This window comes from Artemia franciscana, unplaced genomic scaffold (assembly GCF_032884065.1).
Source record: "Artemia franciscana unplaced genomic scaffold, ASM3288406v1 Scaffold_999, whole genome shotgun sequence".
In the NCBI taxonomy this organism is placed as follows: domain Eukaryota; kingdom Metazoa; phylum Arthropoda; class Branchiopoda; order Anostraca; family Artemiidae; genus Artemia; species Artemia franciscana.
In genome coordinates this window covers 45,580-68,189 of record NW_027069067.1, presented here as the reverse complement: position 1 = coordinate 68,189, position 22,610 = coordinate 45,580, and the positions used below count along the sequence as shown (strand labels likewise).

Genomic DNA, 22,610 nt, shown 5'->3' with positions numbered 1-22,610 from the left:
CTATAGAGGACCTGAAAAGAGGCCGGATTGAGGGGTGAATTTAATCCTGGATCTAGGCAAATTGTATAATAAAAGTATGTATCTAGTCTCATGCTAAGAAAATTGAATATTATATCAATGAATATCACTAGCTTCTCAAAAGCAAGGGAATGTAGGATCATATATGATATATAAAACACTTACCTTTTATGGAATCTATGTGCTGTCTAAAAGTATGATACTTAGTACTCCTTCAAACAGTTTTTGATTACTATGAAATAATTCAAGTTGTACTACTATCTGATAATTTCATTAAAAGTTATAGGAGGTAGTGAAACTAAGCAATTTCTATATGGTGTCAACAGTACTCATCATGATATAATGTAGAGAAGGAAAAATAAGCTATTTATGTATTGGCACGGCAGCACTCGTTACGAGACTAAGTAGTAAAGCGAAACTAAGGTTTATCAATTCGTGATTAATTGAATTTACTGATTGCATGATCTACTTATATATACAGATTCCAGGAAATTAAGTTGAATTCTGATACCTAAGTTTTAATTTATATAAGAAATATTTATAAATGGTTTTAAAAAATGAAATACATGTATATATGCATAAGAGACACCCCAAAATTTCAAACGATCGAAATAATTAATCGATATGTCTTTGGAAAATATTGAAATAACTCTAGAACTCCTAAAAAGCTATTCAATTATTGGTCAGCTTGCATTTGTTGATGTGAGGAACGGGACAGAAGGCAACAGTATAGAAATAGTAACTATTAAGAAATCAGTAACTATTAACAGTATACTACTTACATTCTGTGAAACAGGTATCTGGAATATCTTAGCCGAAGCTAATTTTATCGACAGTTGATGCCTCTACTGCTTTTTTATAGCTCAGTGGGACTAGAGGGCATTTAGGCTTCGTAATGTACTTTATTTTGCCACTTACACCGACGTACACCTCTGATATTAGAATCTTTGTAGAGACATCTACAAGTTCAATAAATGTTCAGTCCGAGATTGACAGTGACTCAAAATTTCCAGAACCTGGGGGCCTTAAGAATATAACTCACCACTTGTTCACAGATGAATCCGATATAAAAGCTGATCTTAACTAGTCTTTGTATTTTATTAGCTTGGAGCTTTTAAGAAAAGTTGTTAAGGTCAAGGTTCTAAGACTTTAGCCAGGGTTATTATCTAAATACTATCATGGTAACTGACTGAGTTAAAAAATGATATTTGCACCAAATTTTTCAAATTAAACCAAATGGCTCCAGTGTTTGCTTGTAGGATTATTAAAAAGACATCACATTTCAGTCTGAAAAGGGCGAAAGGTATATCTAAAGAAATTGTATATATTAATTTCATAGAAATAGCAAATCTAAATGATTTAGAAGTTACTTTAGAATTTAATTCAAAATTTACACACTATTGGTGAAAAAAAGAGGATGTAGTTTTGACTTTAAATAAAAGTTTACACAGGTGGAGGGGGAAGAGGCCAAGCCTATTTTGCCTCCAAGCCATTGGAAAATTTGTTACTTTATATGTTCAGTTAAGAATTAGGTGATAGAAAATCAAACGAAAAGTTTTCTCCCGAGTTATAAACAAAAATTATGTTTGTAAAATCATATGAAAGGTTCCTAGTATCTCCTTGGATATTTCAATGAGTGTTTTAGAGATGTATGGGCAGTGAAAATATCATGAGAAATTATTTGGGATTAACAAAATCACAAAAGGATTTTGTGGATCCTGGTGATAAGATTGACAAAACAAACCTACAAAATCTTGTAAATAGATCATATATTAGAGTTATATCTTTTGGATTGCTTAGGAAAATAAAAAAGAACAGCAGGATTGGAATATTAAATTTAATTCAGTTCTCTTTAAATTTCAAAAAAATATCTACAATTTTGCAAAAAGTAACTATATATCTGGATATCTACCAAAAAGCTCTGTGTTGGGAGGTTTTCAAAACATTTTATCTATAATATTACTGGAATGGCCTGGGATATTGATCCGAAACATTTGAGATTGTAAGGGGGTATGTGTGAACATTGAGGCTTTTGAGAAATTTTTGCACATAAGAACTTTTTGAAATAATACAGAACTTTTTTTGAGATATTTTGACAGCTTGTTGGACCCAAGTTTCACAAAAGTATGTTTACAATATCATAAGAAGGCTTCTTAGTATCTAATTGATTATTTCAAGAGTGTTTTAGAGATTTAAGGGCAAGTAGAGATATCATTGAGATATCATTCGGGGTCACAAAATCAAACCTTTGTGGATCCTAGTGATAGGTTTGACAAAACAAAACTAAAACATCTTGTAAACAGCTCACGTTAAAGATGAATCTTTCAAGTATTATAGGAAAATAACAAAGAATTGAAGGATTTGAATATTAAATTTATTAAAGTCGTCATTAAAGTTTAAGAAAAGACATCTACAATTTTTCAAAAAGAACTGTATATCTGGATTTCTACCTAAAAGCTTTGTATTAGTGGATTTTCAAAACATTTTATCTTTAATTTTACGGGAATGGCTTAAAATATCTATCAGAAACCATTGAGATACAAGGAGGTGTGAGTGAACATAGAGGCTCGTTCTCAATATTTTACTCGTCTGTTATTACAGAGTAGTTATGCACAGGAATTTTAAACTTGTTGGAGTAATATTAGTCACTTTGTGTTATTTCTAAAGGCTTATTGCCTACTTACTTTTATTACCTAATTATGGCATATTGTTTGAAAATGACATGCATGAGCTGCTAAAATCAGTATTATTGTAAAATCGGTGCTGGTAAATCAAAACCCGACCTATTACCATAAACAGATTCTATTGTTTATTTAGGAATACCTATTGGGTCGATTTTGGTTTTAACACGTTCCCTACTTATAAATTGTTTCGGAGAAAGGCGATTATTTTGGAGAAAAAGTTTGTAATCTTCTATCACCAAAAAACGAAAATATAGCCGGCAGATTTGAGGCCAGTTCCTTGGTTTAACCTTTTAAGGCTGGATGAAAGGGGTAACTTACACATGTGTAAAATCAAGCGAAAAATTACAGTGAGAATCAATCTCCCATTAATCTGGCTGAGTTTGATCATTGACATTCTCTATATCAATAAATAGCACTATGAAGGCCTGAATTGAAAACCATATTACTGCACTAAAAATCTAATTACTTCACCAACCGAATCAAAGGATAAAGAAAACATAAGCTTGCATAGTACGAAAATACTTGTTACTCAATTGTGTTAACCCAAAATGTCACCAAAATCTCTCTCATAAAAGACTGACTTGAACTACACTAATTTAAAAAAAGTGAGCCAATAGAAAGAAGAAACATAAGAAATATAACAAAACAGAGTATTTCTAAATAGTGTGAAGTGTTTGAATGGACTCTTTGATATTTCAATTTGCACCTTATTCGAAGTCGGCTGGAAAAAAGCTCCTGAATTTCCTAGGACTTTTGTTCGTCCCAATTAGTTTATTATGTAATTAGAAGAATAAACTAACTGTAGCTAGGTAAAAAGTATAGAAAATTATATGTGCCTCAAAATGTTTAGTTCTTAATGGGAATCCCCAAAATGTTCAATTTATCGAGTTTACAACTTCTAATATAAATTGATGTGCAGGCGAGTATAGATCTAATAAGAAGCGGCAACCTAGTATTGTCCAAGCAAAGAGCTGTGTGACAAATATGTGCTGTTATTCGAATTGAGTTTTTCGTACTTCTCAAATGAGAAAGGTAGTACAAATTTCTTTGGCAACCCACTCAATTCGAAAATTGAAGCTATGGTCTCCTATTAAAAAAAAGTAAGTTTCTAGCAACCCACTCCCTCTAGCGTCTTTTCTTTAACTGACCTTAAATTGTAAACCTTAAATTAGTAAAAAACGAAATTTTGAGATTTTATTTTTTCTCCAAAATAATCTAATAAATATTCCTTAATTGATGGTATGACCTTTGTAGAATTCAAAAAAAGGGCTGTATGAAAGTATTTATGTGTTTCCAAAAAATCCATCGGGCCATAAGAAATAAAAGAACATAAACATAACAAATCAAGAAAATACAAATGAATTAAAAAGAAGAACGTACTTACGTACGAATATTCACAAAATTATTTATAAATACAAAATTATATAATATTCACGATGTTTCAGCCATTTATCAACACACTTACCCAGATTCCTCAATGTCATTTAAACTTGTGATCCCAATAAAGCTTTTACCTATCTTCTATCTGCGAACGCTAACTAAAAACACTCATGTCTCAGATAAGCCAGCTCCTTGCGATTCCTCAAGAAATTGTATACAGATTATTATTATCTGTATAGGAAAGTCTAAGGTGACATAAACGTGTTAATTGTCTCCCATATAAACAAATTATTTACATAAACTTAAAATGGCAGAGGCACCATATCTGATTTCTGTATTCGCTTAATTCATAGTTATAGGTAAAAACACTGAAAAAATATCCTTTTAAAATACTAAAACTTAATTTGCTATTCTATATATATAAAAATACTAAAACTTAATTTTCTATCAAAAATTTGTTGTTTATTTTGTAATGATAAATGTTTTTCTTTTTCTTAAAGGAATAGTTATAATTTTTCGTATTCTTTGTAAATGGTATAAGGTTGAAATAAAGAGTATGCTGAATACAGTTAAATGAAATACATTTTAATTAAACAGTTAAGTTTGTACATTAAAAAAAATATGTGAAGTTTTATTTTCTTACAATAATTAATATTGCTTCAAATTTAAAGATGATTTGACATGATAAATTTATATCTTTTTCAATTGATTTTTCTTTGTAAGATCCTAATGGACATAAACCATTTAAAAGTCTTCAAGATATAAAAATATATTTTTAATATTCTAATTTTTATAGAGAGGTCAGAGGACATTTTTAGAATGCGGAGCATTAGATGGAGTCAAACACTCAAGAACACTTCACATGGAAAGGTTTCTTAATTGGACTGGTGTGCTTATTGAATCAGATGATAAATTTTTTACTGAAATGAAACTTGCACATCGGAAAGCTTATGGAGTTCAAGCTTGCATAAGCATTGAAGAACACCCAACAATCGAAGACTTCATTGCTACCCCGGTTCAATTTAAAATCAATGGGATTAACAGAATAAGTAAGTTCAATTTTAACGATATTAAATTAATTATTTAATATAGGGCTTTTATAGTTTATCGCGTAAAGATAAAACTTTTCATTTGTTTGTCAAGATAATAAAATATCTGCTTGGAGCTGATTTAAAAGTGGTTTAAAAAGTTAAATTTTCATGATCTTGTAATCCAAAGTAAAACCTATTCATTTAGTCTTATGGCAAAAGCCAAATCCGAAGTTTCAACAGGGCAAGTTTAATCAATATTACCTAAGTCTACCAAAGTTTTCTTAAAACAAATGTGTTTTAGAAAAAATAGATTAGTGGGTAGCTAAGATTTTTCTACGAAAATACTGTTGATATCACTTTAATTGTAAAAAAAATTTAATGGTGATTCTAAAATCTTTGATACATACATAAAATTGCAGTTATGCAGAACTAGATGGATCATATCAATTATGATAATTTAAATTCTCTAAGTCAGACGGACTAATATTGGTTCTAACAAAGTAATTTGTAAGAGCTGTTGATTGCTAAGCAAGTGACAATTTTCTGTTATCCTTCTGGAATTAAAAGGAGAAACGTTGGAAAATAAAGATGATATATGAGATTGTGGCTTACACTGTTCTTTTTTCACCTTATCGAAAACCGTAAGTTTAAACTTACTAAAACTAATTTTTTTTGTAAAAGTTTGTTTCTGTTGTCGTAAAGTCAAGAGCAACAAAACGAAGAACTGGGTCAAAAACATGTTGAGGGTTTAAAATATGAAGGGACTTGCTCCCCTCTTTCAAACCCTTTGAATGACTGTTCTGTCTTTTGTGCATGTTTAAAACCATATGTATATTAGACAGCATTATTTCACTGGTCAAAGGATGAAAAAAAAAACAAGAGAAAATTACTGTAATATTTGTAGTTAAGAAAAGCACTAATAAAGGCAAATTGATTTTTTTTTTCATGATCATATATGGCTGGAAGTTTCAGTGGCCTCGGGTATTCAAGGATCCTATCACAGAAGAAACTTACTTTATTATATATTTAGTTTTCCGTCAAGTAACTTTCTCCACAAACAACTTTGTGGCCACACCAATAAGCTTAATTGCAATTCAATTTCTGTTTGATTTATGTTTTATTGTGCTGTTTTTTTTCCTTTAAGATCTTTCGTTTGTGTTAGGACTAATTTTTGTGTCTTTAGTAGTATCTATTACCGTTAAGTTCTGTATGACTACTCATTTTAACATCTTTGTTTCTTTTATTTAAATATTTATGTTACTGTCAATTCGTCCAAAGTCTCAATCATTGTAAGACCTTTTTTTCTTCTTTTCTTGGAACTTGGCATGGCTCTTTACTTTTCTTTGTATACTTTATTGTTAGGTATACGTTCAATTTTCGGTCGTCTGAAGTGACGAATTAACAAATTATTCTACATCAAAAGTCTTTCAACGAAAAATTAACAACTATATTAAAGAAAAGACGCGCAAAAATAAGTCCAATAATAAAACTATTGTTTCAAGAGAGTAAACAATCATTAATAAATAAATGAAAAAATCTCTTAAACTAAAGGGTAATTAAAATTTTGAACGAACAAAAAGTATTAGAAATGGTAATAGAGCAATAAGGTTAATAGAGTTTTGCTGAAATAAATTTTGCATTTTGATTGGTCTGCTCTTCTTCGTCATAATATGCGTAAAAAAAAATGAAATCAGCACAATATTCAAGGCAACTAAAACAAAAACTAATGAATTCTAATGGACAAATTAAAATATATTGGTTGTCATTATTGAAAGTATTGGTAATTTTTGATTTACTGATAATGATAAAACTGCATAAATCAATTTTTTTAATGTATTTAAAGGGCCTTTCAATGGCTTGGGGGTGCTCAATCTACTCTTGTTTGTAGTATTTTTTTTTTAACTTTAATTTAACTTTTCATCGGAGCTTCTGCTACTTTTGTGTCCCATTTACCCATTGATAGTAACTTGGCTCATTTTAAGATTGAATAATCATTCAGATTTTTTTCTTCTCGTCTTTGGCTTAGTGTTGCTCTTTACTATTTTTTAAAAACTTCACATTGTGAAGCTATTATATTAAAATTTCGTATTAATTGCTTTTTAATTCAAACCCGTGCATTTTTTGCTGAATTATAAAACAGATTTCTGATTGTTTTTTTTTTAAAATAAAACTAAAAGAAGATTTAAGAAATCAATTTATACAGATCAACTATCTGGTCGACTTTCTTTTGCCAAGTAGACTTTAGTTGGGTTTACTGAGACAACTTTAAAGATATCAATGTAACTGATATCATGCTTTTATAAACTGATGTAAGTATTAAAACTTTTTGCGCTGTAGAGGTTAAAGTAGCTGTCAAAAGGCTTGAAAAAGGCCGTGCAGTGGGATTCAATAAGACAGATTCCGTATTTGAAAGGGGATGTCTCCTCCTCAACACTGCTATTTACGCTAAAGTTTATTTTAATTGTTATAAACAGTAGAGTTTTGAGAAAGAATCAAGCTTTACCGTGAAGAGTGGGGTATTGAGGAGGGGACAATCCTCTTTCATATGCAGAATAATTTCTACTCCTTTTCAGTTTCAATGTCGCTTCTTTCTTTAAGCTATTTTTTTTTATTTAATACTACTAAAGGATGCAAAGCAACAGCAGGAAATACTACTAGATACCATATTAACAAGGCAGAGGCAGTGGGACTAGTAGTAAACGTTGGTAAATTAAAGAGCATGGTAAGCTCACCTTTGATCCTTAAATGCAACGACAAAGTAGTCGAACAAATAAAGGAGTTGAAATATCTTGGATATTGGATCAAATATGATAGAGGAATAGTCAATGAGATAATGAAATATTTAGAAAAGCAGCTTCAGCATTAAAAAAACTTAAACTTGCGTAGGGAAGCAAAAAATATTCTTTGCTTCTAAAGCTCCTTCTGTTGAATAGCAATGTTGTGTCCACTCTTTTTTATGCAATTGAATGCTGGAAGCTGAATGTTTAGCTGAAAAACAAAATTTCCTAGCATTTGAAAATGTCTGCCTTTGAAGAATTCTTAGTATTTAGTGGCAAAACAGGGACATGATCATACTGGTACACAGTTAAACAGGTCAACCAATAGTAACTGTTTTACTAAATCAGGACAAATGAAGGAAATATACTGGTCATTTCCTTTGAATGCCCCGAGACCATCTTTCGAATGCTGTCTAGTGTGACAACACGAGGGGGAGGGGGGCAAAAAGAGGACCACCTTCAAATTACTCTCTAATAAAAGTACGAGCAAGATTTCTATATTGCTGAACTGTCACTAAAAGTGAGGCCACGTGTCACACTTGGTCCTGGACAAACTCAGGTCTAAGGTAAGTCTTTTATATCTGAAAACTACAGATTGATGCGTGTAAAGGGGTTTCTTTAGACTAATCTCGGGTAGAATTATTGATTCATTATTGTATTTGCTTGCAGTTTGACATATGAATATTCCAAAGAATTATATATATCTAAAAGAGCTTCTAAAGTGTATAGCTAGATTAATTATTAGAGGAACTTACTGAGAGCAAGTATAATTGTTTGTCCTTGTACTTGCATAGCATATTTGTCCTAGAATATTTGTCCTTGCTAGAGGAACAAGAGAACAAGGAACATTTGTGGATACTGTATACACTAAAAGTTTTAATTCTGATTTTGTATTTGCCCAAAACTTCAAATGTCTAAAGAATTGGATTTTCTTCCGTAATTAGAGCAAAAATAGGGTTTATTTGTATACTAATCCTTCATTTAAATTCTTATCATATAATAAATCAAAATTGTAATTACACATAAAATGTGTAATAGATTATATCGGGCTTATCTACGTAATCAAGTTGATAAGAACTTCATTGTCTTTATTTGATGATCCAGTTTAAATTTAGGCAACTATTTTGGATGTATCTAGAAATTTTCCAGGTTCTTAAGATCTGTTTCCAGAAAACATATATCCATTTATGTTCTGCACCAGGAATCAATTAAGTTATTTTTTATCTAGTGTTTTTGAGCTTATGAAGCTCTCCTTGGTCTCCAGCGTCGAACATTTAGTTCTCTAGATTTTCCCCATAGTATCCCTTAAAGTTTTTAGCTACGTCCAGTAAGCTGTTAAGACAAGCCTTAGACTTGTCTGAGATATTACAGGTATGCTATTTTACAGATAAGATACAAATAATGCATAATTCAATATCCCTAAAAGTTTCATTCTTATCTCTTCAGTGGGTCCTGGGTTATTACAAATCAATCTTCTTACAACCGAAATTCAAGTAGTGTCTTTCAACATGATCTCAAAGCTATACCCATAGCTGTCCCTATGTAATTGCTGATCTCTATAACGTTGGGTACTCATACTGTCTTTTAATTTATATTTAAATTATCAACCTAGGTTCACACACTTAATTTAAATTGAGTTGAATATACTCTCCTCATATCCTAAGAGTTTTAATTTAATATATTCAACCATTCTTGAAAATGTTTAAATTTACTTTCTTGACACCATGTATTTGTATATTGTACCTTTATTTAGTTCATTATCTCTGTCAAAAAACCATGGAAGTTTCAAGTTTAATTAGTAAACATACATTTCATTTTGATTTAACGCAAGATCTCCCTTAACATACCCCAAAAGTCCTACTTTATACCCTTAACTGTTTCTGAAACGTTGTAGATAAAACTTTAATGTGCCCTTCATGCAACCCAGCCCTAATTCACACACTAAATTTTTATTCAATTCGAAAAGGTCCCAATTTGTGTTTAAAACAACCAAGATGAATGTATGTTTTTTTATAGAATGTCCTCACAATACACATTTAACGTTTGTATTTAATACATCTAGGTGTTCCTGAGATAATGTAAAAAGGGAATATTCGAAGATTTGATATACTTACTGCTTTTCTATACCCCCGTGAACAGATTTTGAAAGTTTCAACTTAATATGCTTAGCATATGATGCCTTTCAATTCAGTTCAAGTTCTTCTTAAGCGTACAGAGTAAGTGTGAATTCAATACGCCTAGCCATTCCTGCTGTCCTTTTGCGAGCCATGGATATAAAGTGTATTTGGATACGTTTAATATCTTCCTAATCACATCCGCAAATCTTTCAAATTAATACCCTCAGCCGTTCGTAAGATATTGCCAAGACATCCTATTGACAACGTGCATATACATAGTGTGTTTTAAATTTCTTCAATATGCCAGTCAAGATTTCTTGAGAACTCGTTTTAACAACCTCAGTCTTTTGGGACATGCTGAGGATAAGAAATTCCCTTTTCTGAATAAAAATTTTATATACTAAAAAAGGCAGCTTGTGTAATTCACAACCCTTTTCCAAAGACTCAAATGGGTATTGTCTATTATAAATTTTCGCTATTTTCTAAAAAATAGTCGGGGCGGGGGGATTCATGCCCTCTAATCACTACTGTTGCTGAAACAGGGCACTGAGATTTTCAATATCAACTTGAATCATTCAAAAAGCTAGGCTTTTACGATAATATCCCCCATACAAAGTGACCTGGTAAAACAAGCGCACTCTTTTATTTACATGTGCAGTCCTACTAAGCTACCAATGATATTCACAAGTTTTCTCCTAAAAAATTAATTTTAGGTTTTAATGTACACTTTTTGACAAAATTTGTATGTTCAGTCAAATGTTTGATTAGCAGTATATTAGTAATTGATATTTTTAAAACATTCAGAGTACCTGGTAGGTGAAGATAATTATTACATTGAATATAAAGTTTGTTGATTTTTTCGTCTTTGATTAAAGCAGAAGTCACTTGGTCCTTCCAACTCGCACACAAACAAGAATTTATGCGCATCTTAACTTACCATTTCACTAAAAAGTAAATCTTATGTTGTATTTAACTGAAACTATCGTTTTGTTTTAGTTTAAGAAAACAACTTTATTTAAAAAAATATTAATTTTTCGTCCTTGTTGTCTGAATGAAAATAAGCAAAGCGGTAATCAGTAAATAAAGGTAAATTTTTTGCTACTACTACTACTACTAATACTTGTTTTCTTAATAAAGATAAGAAAAGTGGCAATAAGTAAATAGAGGCTGACTACAACTACTAACACTACTACTGCTGCTACTACTACTACTACTACTACTAATACTACTAATACTACTAATACTACTACTACTGCTGCCACTACTGCTGCTACTACCACGGTACTACGACTGCTACAACTAGTGCTACAAAAACTACTACTATTACTATAATAACTACTAGTGCTAAGAACACTATAGGCACTCCACATTTAACTGTTGATGCAGCACATTGAACTTCCTCTTCATCATTCACTGAAAATTTCACCTTAACATTTTTAATCTTAATACTATTAATCGCAATAGTGGTAGTAGTAGTAGAAGGAGGAGCACATACAGTGATATTAATATTAATAGTTGTTAGAGCAGTAGTGGTAGTAGTAGTCATAGTATTAGTAGTAGTAGTAGTAGTAGTAGTAGTAGTAGTAGTAATAGCTGTAATATTATTAGTAGTATTAATAGTGGTAGATTTAGAAATAGTAGCAGTAGTAGCACTAACAGTAGTAATATTAGTAACAGTAGTAGCATTGGTAGTAGTAGTAATAGCAGCAGTAGTAGTAGTATTCTTAGTAGTAGTAGTAGTAGTAGCATTGGTAATAGTAGTAGTAGTAGTATTAGCAGTAGCAGTAGTATTTTTAGGGCTATTAGCCACATTAGAAGTTATAGTAAGTGCAATAAAAGTTTTAGTAGCAGCACATTTTACCTTGCGGTTAGTTTAACTTACTCTTCATCATCAATGAAAATTTCAACGTAACATTCTTCCCTTTGTAGCAGTAATCGCAATAGTGGTTGCAGTACCAGAAGGAAGAACATCTAGAGTGGTATTAGCATTAGTAGTTGTTAGAGTAGTAGTAGTTCTTGCTGGTATATAGCCTTTTGGTTGGTTTGTCATCCCAAGTGACAAGTTTTGAAAGTTCGACAAGTTTTAAATTAATACGCTAACCATTCCTTGGGTACACCTTTTTGACACTTGCATGCACACAGTTTTTTTTTTTTTTTTTTAGCTCAGTATCCTCCACATGGCTCCCTGAAAGCTTTAACTTATTATCCTTGACTTCTTTATTTCTTAGGACCAAACCTAGCTCTGTTTCATAATAGCAAATTCTACATGCATAACATATAGACGTTTTAGCAAGCACTATTCGGTTTTTTTGCTCCCAAGAGGCATAGCTGTTGGACCTTTCAATTATGCAGAAGAAAAAGGCTTTCTCAAAATTTGACTATACGCCTTTGGAGAGAGAGCAGAAAACAGAACCTTTGCATCACTATTGACTATTAGAACTTAAACTTAGATTTAACTATCTCATCAAAAAGTCCCCTCTACAGTTCTTACGAAAAATTCTTCCATATATAGTGGTTTACCCTGAAAGAGGGGATTTACTCTGTACAGAAGGAGCAGTAAATTTGGCTTTAGCTTCTTAGCCCTGAGATTACTTTGTGGGTAATATTTAGCCCGAAGAAATCAACCTACTATACATTTTAATCTTCTTTAACGGAATGGTTATTATAAAATTCTATTCAATATATTGTCGCTTATTCGGCCTTTTGGGCCCTATTTTTGGTAGGAAAAGACGGTGGCAAGGGCAATATTTCTTCTATTTTATATTCTGTCATACAAATACAAAAGAGAGAATAATGAGGACAATTTTTTTAAGACAGTGAATGAACAGAACCTATTTGTATCAAAATATATTGTATCAAATATTTTTTTTTTCATTCACTGTCCTTGGAAAAAAGTGCTCATTATTCTCTCTTCTGTATTTGTATTAGGAAAAGGCAGAATAGTCTTCATCGTTGTTTATACTTTATCTTTCAGGCTCCTTAGCGTTAGAAATTACGATATACATTTCATCCACATGTTTTTTTTTTATTTTTTCAGACCCATTTCCTTGGGACTCAATACTATAAAATATTTTTTTATTTGATATTGGCTCATATTTTACAGATGTAAAATTCAGGCTAATTCAAGAAAAGAAACTAGACGGTTTTTCTGTTAGCTACTGTACCCCCTTGTTTGCCTCAATCCTTAAACAAAATTTATGATTTTGTTTCTTACCAAGTGAAATATATCTGTACCTTTTAAGCAGCTACGAATGGATAATCCAACATGCCCCTGTTCTTAAAAATAATCCCGTTTCTAGAATGTATTTCCTCCCGCTCTGAAGTCAGTCTTGTTTGATATTTAAATATTTCCTTTCTCTTGTTTTTTGCATTTGTTTTCTTCTCAGGTGCTATATAACAAAGCCTTCCCCAACTTTAAGCCATATTTCTTTTCTGAAATAGATTTAATTCATTAGCTTATTCACATTATTAATAAGTTTCTCCGGTAATGAAAAAGACAAATAATATCTTACAGATTTTATGTTTAATAATTTGAATAATGTCAACTAACCACAAATTAATACAAAACTATCCTCCTCCACTCAAAACCAGTTAATGTAATCATTGTGTTTTTTATCTATCACAGATCTGTTTTAAATATATTTTCAGTAAAAGGTAAAGGTTCTCTTTATTCTGCTCTCTCGAATGGTCTTTTTGTTTAACATCTGACTTCAAATAGTACTAAAATAACATCTTAGCAAAGGCCACTAAAAAATTACGCATCTTCTCTCTATCCAATTCTTTGAAAGAAAGTAAAATTTTAATTTTGGATTACGACTTTAATTTGGAAAAGTAATTAATCTTTGACTCTACTTCAGAGCCATAACACAAAACAGTACCCCGCCGATTGATTAACAAACACCAAACAATTTCATATTTTCTAACTAATCCTGCTTCATGAGACGCGATACAAAATAGACCTGGTTAGACCTAATTTTAATTTCTTTAATCATGGATTAATTTTTTTTTAATAGTACAAATACTGAATCATGTACACGAATCCTAAAACAAAGAGTTGGAGGGTTTCTTATCGTTTTTATCACCTTATATGATTTATTATTTCAAGTTTAACTGTATATATTAATACTCCATCCCTTCAAAACCTCTAACACACATAACCAGGCTCCTTCTCTCTCTAATAAACTTCTAAGATTCTAATTTTTGTTATAAGTTTAATTTTTAAAATCAAAGATAACTTTTCTTATTAAATACGACCTAATTAAGTCGACCCAGCTTGTTTCTAAGTCTTTTGAGAAAATGGGCCTCAAACTTAATACTGAAAAATGTGAATATTTAGTTTTTAATGCTAAGCATCAAAGTAGTGATCTTGATTGTGGTTATTTTTCAGTTAAGCTCGTTTCTTCGATTCGGTGGCTTGGTATTAGTATTTGTTCATCTTTATCGGCTTTTCGATCCTGTGGGCTAAATGATATTAAAAGTAAACTTAAAAAAGGGTACGCGAAAATTGTCCCGAACCGAGGCAGATTTTCACGAAAGGCTTTATCCAGACTTTATTCTACATATTGCGATCATTCTATATTGTTTCTTTCCGGTTTGCACCCGTTGTTTAATAATCAAGATTTGCAGGGCATAAGAGTTATGTATTTTTGTTATTGTAAATATTTATTGAATCTGCCACGTTCTTATAGAAATCAGAAGATTATCAGAAAGTTTTGTGCCACTGATATTATTTTCGTTTATAAAAAACTCTATGCTAGATTAGGTGCTGAGGCCTGTCAACTATTGGGCCCTTACCACCCTTTGATTAGACTGTATTAATTGTATTGTTTGTGTTATTTCGTTTTTCTTTCCTTAATGTTTTTACTCCGCTTAATTTGTCAAAACAAGCGGGTAACAAATAAATTGTTATTATTATACTTTTAATTCAGCAATGTAAGCTTCTTAGGCAGTTTGAAAGTTTTGCTTCTTTTTGTTTTAAGACTAATACCAAACCCAATAACTACATGATCCGCCTTCCCCTTATATTTATGTCAAGTAACTCTTTTTTTCTATGTTCTTTGCTGTATATAATCTTATTCCAAATATTAATAACACCCAGTGCTCCTATTGGTCCCTCCAAAACTATAGTCATCCTCTATGACCTTAATTTTCCTTTCCAAGCTAGATTGTATGTGATAAGTACAGCAAACGAGGCAGCAAGTCTTTTTTATGATAGGGAATAGACACTTTTCTTTCTGTTTCTCCTTTTTACTGAAACTGGGGTAAAAGGCTATTTTGTGGGATGTCTCAGGCAAGTGTTGAGGCCAATGGCCTATTTTATTGCAATATGTTACTGTTATTATTATTATTAAGTGATGCACTTACCTCAAATTTATTTTCAGCTGATCCAAGCACGAGCTCTGCCTCCATGAGAAGTCAGGGTCCCAAGCCCATGGAAGAGAGACTGATCAAGAAAAGAAGTAGAAGAGCTACCAAGAAAATGATTTTATTCATACCTGATTGTGATTCAGATCTCGATTTCCCTTACAAAGACGACTACCCAAACTGGGCACCAGACAATCCAGATCAAGAATATCAGCCTTTAAGTTCATTCAACTGTTATGACAATGAAGACGAAAAAGATGAAGAGGATATCCACAACACAGACAACATCTCTTCAGCAGTGCTTGGCAGGTTTGAGTTAGACAATGGCAATGACAAGGATCAATACGATTTGCCTCTCCGGGGCTTGACTGAGACAGCAGCGTCAAACAGTTCTTCAAGCACATCATTAGCACGAGTTTCTGCTTCTTCTTCAATACATTCAGAACTAGTTATTGCACCTGCTGCGCCCTTTGTCCTTAAAAGAGCTAAAAAATTTTCCTTCCCAAGCAGTGGCTGGTCTAGTAGCTCCAATTGATGTTCCTCAAGTCATTGCAAAACCAGTAGGAAAAAAGAGGGCAGTGAAGGAGGCAAAGCAATATAAGTGGATAGAAACGGAGCCCGAACCTCGAGATATTACATGGAAGGGCTCTCTGCCACGCAATGACGAGGTACAAACGCTCCTTGATCTCTTCCAAATGTTTATCACTGAAGACAATCCTTCAAACATTTTGGACCAAACGAAATTAAATGCCATGAGAAAGAAGAATCATGCTCTGAAATGCTGAGCTGTGCAGATGAGCTACTTGATGAGCTGCGCAGATTTCTTGGATTTCAAATGCTTATGAGCATTCTCAAATTTCCAGCTATTAGATAGTGATAGGAGAATGGGATACGATATTTCCCAATGGCTGTTACCAAGAGTAGAGATAGGTTTATCAGCTTGAGGTCGTTTTTCAACATTTGAAATGACACCTTAATGTTACTGTCAGGGGAGGATGGTCATGATGAACTATTCAAGATCAGAAGACTATACGACATATTCAGGGAGAATGTGAAAAAAATAGACCCTGAAGAGATCCAAAGTATTGACGAACAGATGATCCCATTCAAACAGAAGAATTGGATTTCAACAGTGCTTGAAGGACAAGCCCAACTCGTAGGGTGTAAAGGTTTTCATGAGAGTTGGCTTCAGCGGAATAGTGTGTGACACAAAGATATATACAGGAAAAGGAGCTGTTGAAATTTCTAAGCCTAGCCAAGGCACTGACGCTGTCCTTCGGCTTGTAGAAAATCTGCGAAGGTTCATGAACTTAAAGTTGTTCTTTGATAACTTTTATACTGGCATCGATCTCATTCACAAGGTCCGGGTTGAATATGGGATCGAGTCATGTGGTATGCTACGCAGTAACAGAATGATGTGTGCTGTTTTAAATACCAACGCCAACATGAAGAAGAATTGACGTGGATCGGTGGACCTCCGTTTTAAAAGACATTCAGAAGAATCGGTAGTAAAATGGTATGAAAACAAACCAGTCCATTTGGCTTCTTCATGCTGTGCAGTCACCCCAATTGATATGTACGTCACCCAATTTATAAGTAAAATGCAAAAATACATCGAAATTGATCGCCCTCGAATCTTCCGTTACTACAACAATTCAATTGGGGGCGTTGATCTTGCTGACATGTTCTAGGAACTTTACAGGATTGACATTTGCTCTAAGAAATGGTAAATGAGGATTGTCTACTACTTCCTTGACATGGTTGTGTACAACACCTTGCTGATCCACCACCAACAGGGTGTCCGGATACGACTGAAAAGGGAAGGTGCCGGTATGAGAAGTACGTTATGGGTGCAACCAGTCAAATAATGTATTTTAAGTGCAAAACTCGACTGTTTTTGAACTCATATCGCAACTGTTTCCCAAACTTTCACCTAAATTAGTATATGTATATACCTGACGTGACCATATGGTAGCTATTTACATTTTGTATATGGAATGAAATAAAAAGTAAAAAAAAATAAATCTGTTCTAGTTTAACCTCCAGGATTACTCTCTGCTCTTTTCAGAATTTTTACGCAACTACTTCTTGGTTCAGGTCTGAAAGGGTTAAAAATTAAAACGAACAAAACTTGTCACGCATATGAGGGAGCTCCTCCCTTCTTCAATACCTCGTTGTTTACGCTAAATTATTTTTAGCAATTTTGGAAAATCTATTTGTTCAAACAAAACGGCCTTTGTGATTCAGGGGTCATTCTTAAAGAAGTGAAACAAAATTTGAACTTTAGCGAAAAGAACGAGGTATTGGCGAAGGGGCAAACCCCTTCATATTACTTATATGAGGATGTTTGACCCCTAGTCAATACCCTGCTCTTTGTGCTAAAGTTTGAATTTCGTAAAATCATGGCTGATATGAGCAACAATTTGTTTGTATTATTTTCCAGCAGTCTTAGCATTTAATTTAACCTTAAGCAGCTTCATAACTATGATTTTTATGTGATTATAAATCAAAGATATCATATGTGTTTGACTTGTGTGTTGTCATTAAGTAAAAAAAAGTTTTTACCTACTGAAAGTAAGGAGTAACATTAAATATTAGAAATAATATAAATTATCACGTACAAAATAGTTTAAGCTCTTCATTATTCATTCACTATACATATTTAAAACTATTCACATCACCTACCAAGCAGGGAGATAGGCTCGAAAGCAGGGTGAAAATTCTTTCAGTATAAGCAAACAAACCCAAAAGAAACGGATGTCATCACAATTCTCACTCTATCTCACACCAAAACATAAATGCCAAAAAAATCTTTATAAAAAGTGTTTTCTTTATTTATCCGATAGCTGAACGGTCGGGAGCTACTCACGAAATAAAATTTACTAATTAGCAGAGCTTCAATTTTATTTTTTACGGTTATTAGCGATATACTCTGATCAAAAAAAGATTCAAATGTGTTCTAATAATTTGTATTATTATTTTAGACGAAAATCTAGACCGTTCGGAGACAATGAAAGGCACGGGAAGCTTAATTAAAGGACAAAGAGTATTATATGGTCATACTGAGGGAGGGCCTGGAAAAAATGATTTAAAACTATCTGGTGAGATTGTTTAGATAACGGACACGGAAAAGTGTACATTGAAAAGACATTACACTTTTGTTCCTTCCTAACTTCCTAAACTAGTCATAAGGTGTTTCCAGCTTAAATGCTGGTCAACAATGACTCCACGATACTGAGTTGCTTGCACTCAATTTATTTTATTAATCGACCTCCAAATGTGACTTCAACCTCTTTTAACGTTTGTAATGCAATATAAGTTCTTGAAAAAACAATAAAAAGAGTTTCTGAAGTATTGACCACGAATGCGTTACAATTCGTTACCTTTCTCAGTAATAATTGGAGATTTGATTTTATAGATTGATGATCTGTGTCGAATGTAGAGTGGCTGTATCATCAGCAAGCAGTAAACTTAGATCAATATCAGTCCTATGGCAGGATATGCTTAGAGGGAGATCGCTTACACAGATAAGAAACAACAGTGGTCCAAGTGTTAACACTTGAGAAATCCCCACAGCATTAAATAGGTTTTCCTCTCTTAAATGTAGCCGTTTCCATCGAACATTTGTTTCGTTGAGGTAGAAATCAATTAGGAGACTCGCTTGTCCTCTAGCATCGCATTTATGTAGTTTAGAGAGTAGAATTCTATGAGAAATAGTATCGAAAGCTTTTTATATGTCAACGAATATTGTCGGCTGCAGTAGATCCTTATCAATGGCATCATTCAAAAACTGGGTTAGCTTTAATATTGCATGTTCTGTAGAGTGTGAAGACCTGAATTCAAATTGAAATGGGCTAAAATAATGATAATAATTAATTTTTAACTCACTTAAATCAAAGAAAAGTGGAGCAAATAACAGATAATGAAAGAAGAATAAGACAACTATATGATAGTTTGAACATAAAGATCTTTAAGGGATCTTTTCTTTTTTCAGTTCTGTCATTTGACTATTGCTTAACTTAATACTCTCATTTTCATACGAATAGTTTCGACCTCTTATGCTGTTTTGTTAATATGCCCTACTAAATAAGTTCCGTAAATTTCATTAATTTAAGTTGCGTAAGATAATCTTTTTATGGAGAAATCTTTCGTGAGGGAAGGGAATTATCCATGGAGGATGACCAGGATTTCCCGACATTATTTAAAAAACGATCGAAAATTAAAAGAAAACAAGTTTTTTCAACTGAAAGTAAAAGCAACATTAGAACTTAAGACAATCACAAAATATTACGTATATGAGATAGATTGCCTCTCCTCAGTAGCTCGCTCTCACGGTAAAGTTTCGTTTTTAACCTTTGAAAGAGGCTATTATTCTAATTAATTAGCCATTATTATACAGGATTAAATCTTAAACAATAAAAACAATCATCAAGCTTAGATTATTATAAGGTTATTATTATTTTAAAAATATAAAATTAATATGCCTTTTTTTGTTTTAATTACTCTTGTATGGCAAGCCAAATTCAAACCCTGAATTAATTCAAAAACGTTCAGAAATCAAATAAAAGGTTGCTTTTTAACTGAAAATAAAGAATTACATTAAAACTGGAAATAAACAGAAATTACTCCGTATATGAAACGTGCTGTCCCCTTCTCAACACCCCACTCTTTACACTGAAGTCTTATTGTTTTAAAAACTGGATAACTTGACAAAAAATCGAAATTATTTATTTTTTTGTTTAAACTGTAATGAGACTGTGAAAGGCCGAATGTGCATTTCGCTTATTATAATTGAATTACAATCATTAACAGCTAACTTGATATCTATTGGTTTTTAATTATAATTTCCAGTGTCTTGAAAGTTGTAACTCGGATATCATACTCTGAAATTATGCAAACGCTACGAGAATTTACTAAGCCAAAGATGAAATATTAGGATCTAATAGTCAAAATGAAAACTGAAAAAATTAAACTACTATAATAAAATAATATCAATTTAATTTAGGTTTACTTGCTAATTATATGCATTTACCTGTCAGTCTAATAATAGAAAAATATCGGTTTTCTGAATCTGAAACTTTTGAAAATTTGTTTATTTGAGGGTTGTATGTTTTCAAGTTTTTCGTCTCAGTGAAACTTTAGGTCCAATAATTGAACTTCGAGATTGGATTTGTTTTCTATCTGATATTTAAGTTTTTGACGACAAGGGATCTGGAAAAGGGGAACTGGTTTCAAACACAGAGACTGAATATTAAAATTATGGTTATATGTTAATGATTATTATAGTGCAATTTTTCTTTCAGTTGTCAATGATGCACCTGGTTATGTTCCTAAACATAACTTAAGAGGTATGGCTTTAAAGCTGCGGAATTTAGTCACTGGAGAACCTGTTCAAGCACAATGCTTACCTCTGTATTCAATACTACTTGCAGTTAATATTTCTGTAATTGACTTAATGGTATTAGACTCCAAAAGTGTGGAGTTTGAAGTTTTGAAGACAATTCCTTTCCAAAAAATTGACATAGCTGTTCTTTTGATAGAAATTTATAGGAAACCAAAGTATCAAAAAGAAATAACGCACGCTTATTTGAAATCTCAAGGATATATTTATTATGATTCGTTTCATAATGCATTGTATCCCGGTGACGATATCTTCCTTAATGAAAAGTACCTTAAAAAAGGTGTTAGTTTAACAAATCTTAGTTTATCAAATTATTTCAAAATTTTAACAGGAAAGGAAAAAAAAGAAGCCCCTGAGAGTGAATTTGAATCTTTTGAAAATTACTTCTTACCTATCTTGGTGTAGATTTGCAGATGGGCTACAAGTTGTAACCTATCTTTTTTTTCTAGTTTGTTACAAAATATGGATTCAGATAGTTTGTACTACCCCATAGGTTTAGTAAATCGGGGATTCTGTAAAATCTTTTGAATTTTTTCTTATAATGGTACTTTTCTAAAATATACTATTTATCCATTTTGATTTTTTTCTTCAGAGAACTGCATCTTACTAATGCTCTTGACGGATTAACATAATTTTACGAGTTAATAAGTTCGGTGGTTACTACACCCTTATGTCTATAATAGAAGTGTCTTTTCCTACATGCATAAGCGTCAATCTCAAATGTTGACATATGCAAAGAAAATAAGCAATAAAATTTCTTAGACAGATATTAAATGAAAAAAAATGAACTTTAGCTTTAACATCCTTACAAACAAGATATTATTTAAAAAGATCATTAGACTATCAACACAAATGAATAAAATTACTTTCCGTATCCACTTCAATTTCCCTTTATGATTTTCTTTTATTTATATTCAAAATTTGGAACTTTGTTCTTAATCTTTGAACTTTGAAACATCAAATATGCTCCTTTCAGCTTCTTTTTTTTAAATGCAAAGTAACTTCAGAGGACAAGGAAAAGGTAATAAAGAAGTTTTTGAAGAAGGAAAGAAGTCCTCATTTGATAAATTGTCTTATAATAATAGTAAAATATCCGAAAGGCACTGTTTCGTATTCGACGTTACTTTTCAGGGACCTGTTTGAAAGTTGCATAGATTATTAGCCTTTTCAATCTTTAAAGACAATAAACACAATTTATAATACGTATAATCCATTTTTACTATGACCATAGAAAGAAGTTTACTTACTATTACTTTTTTGTCAAAGTTATGGTATTAAGAACAGAAATAGTGATTATTTCTTTGTTACTAATTTAAATGTTTCAATCTTATGAAATAAACATCTTTTATGCTATTTCATTTAAGAATAACCAAAATTGAAATGTAAAAATCGGCTTTGGGATTGGAAGACCTGGAAGAATCATACGATTATGAATAGGGATTCAATAAACCAAAATAAATCTCATAGATTGTGAAACTAAATTAGAAACAATATAGGATTGATGTGTTAATACTTTGCACATTCTGTCTCTGAAAAAAGGACAATCTATTTTATTAAAATACTTGACATGCTTAACATAGCACTTTTCTGGTGAAAGTAATGGGGCAGAAATAGGATATTTTTCCCAAAACTAGTAAACAATTAAAAAGAGTGCAGCATCTGTGTTATTCAAATAAATAAAACTTATACTAATACGTTCAACGACCTCTTATATTTTCAAACATTGAATATACTAAGCTGTCTTATAAATTTAAACAATTACTTCTTTTTTTACATAAAATATTATATGGATAATAGACAAAGACAAAGACCACCTAAACTATGACAAAGAGGAATTT

General features: G+C 31.9%; 1 protein-coding gene across 2 annotated transcripts in view; it reads left to right on the top strand.

The window, feature by feature from the left end:
* The window catches only part of LOC136043788 (uncharacterized), a 98,013-nt gene extending 75,859 nt beyond the window's left edge, over window positions 1–22,154 (top strand). Inside the window, exons 2-3 of one of the 2 annotated variants that reach the window (XM_065728704.1) lie at window positions 4,879–5,131; window positions 20,675–22,154. In XM_065728704.1, coding sequence (XP_065584776.1) covers window positions 4,879–5,131; window positions 20,675–21,177 — 756 coding nt within the window. In that variant the 3' untranslated portion in view covers window positions 21,178–22,154. The remainder of the gene's footprint in view (window positions 1–4,878; window positions 5,132–20,674) is intronic. The other variant, XM_065728703.1, reaches the window with a different exon arrangement.
* The last annotated feature ends 456 nt before the right edge of the window (window positions 22,155–22,610 follow it).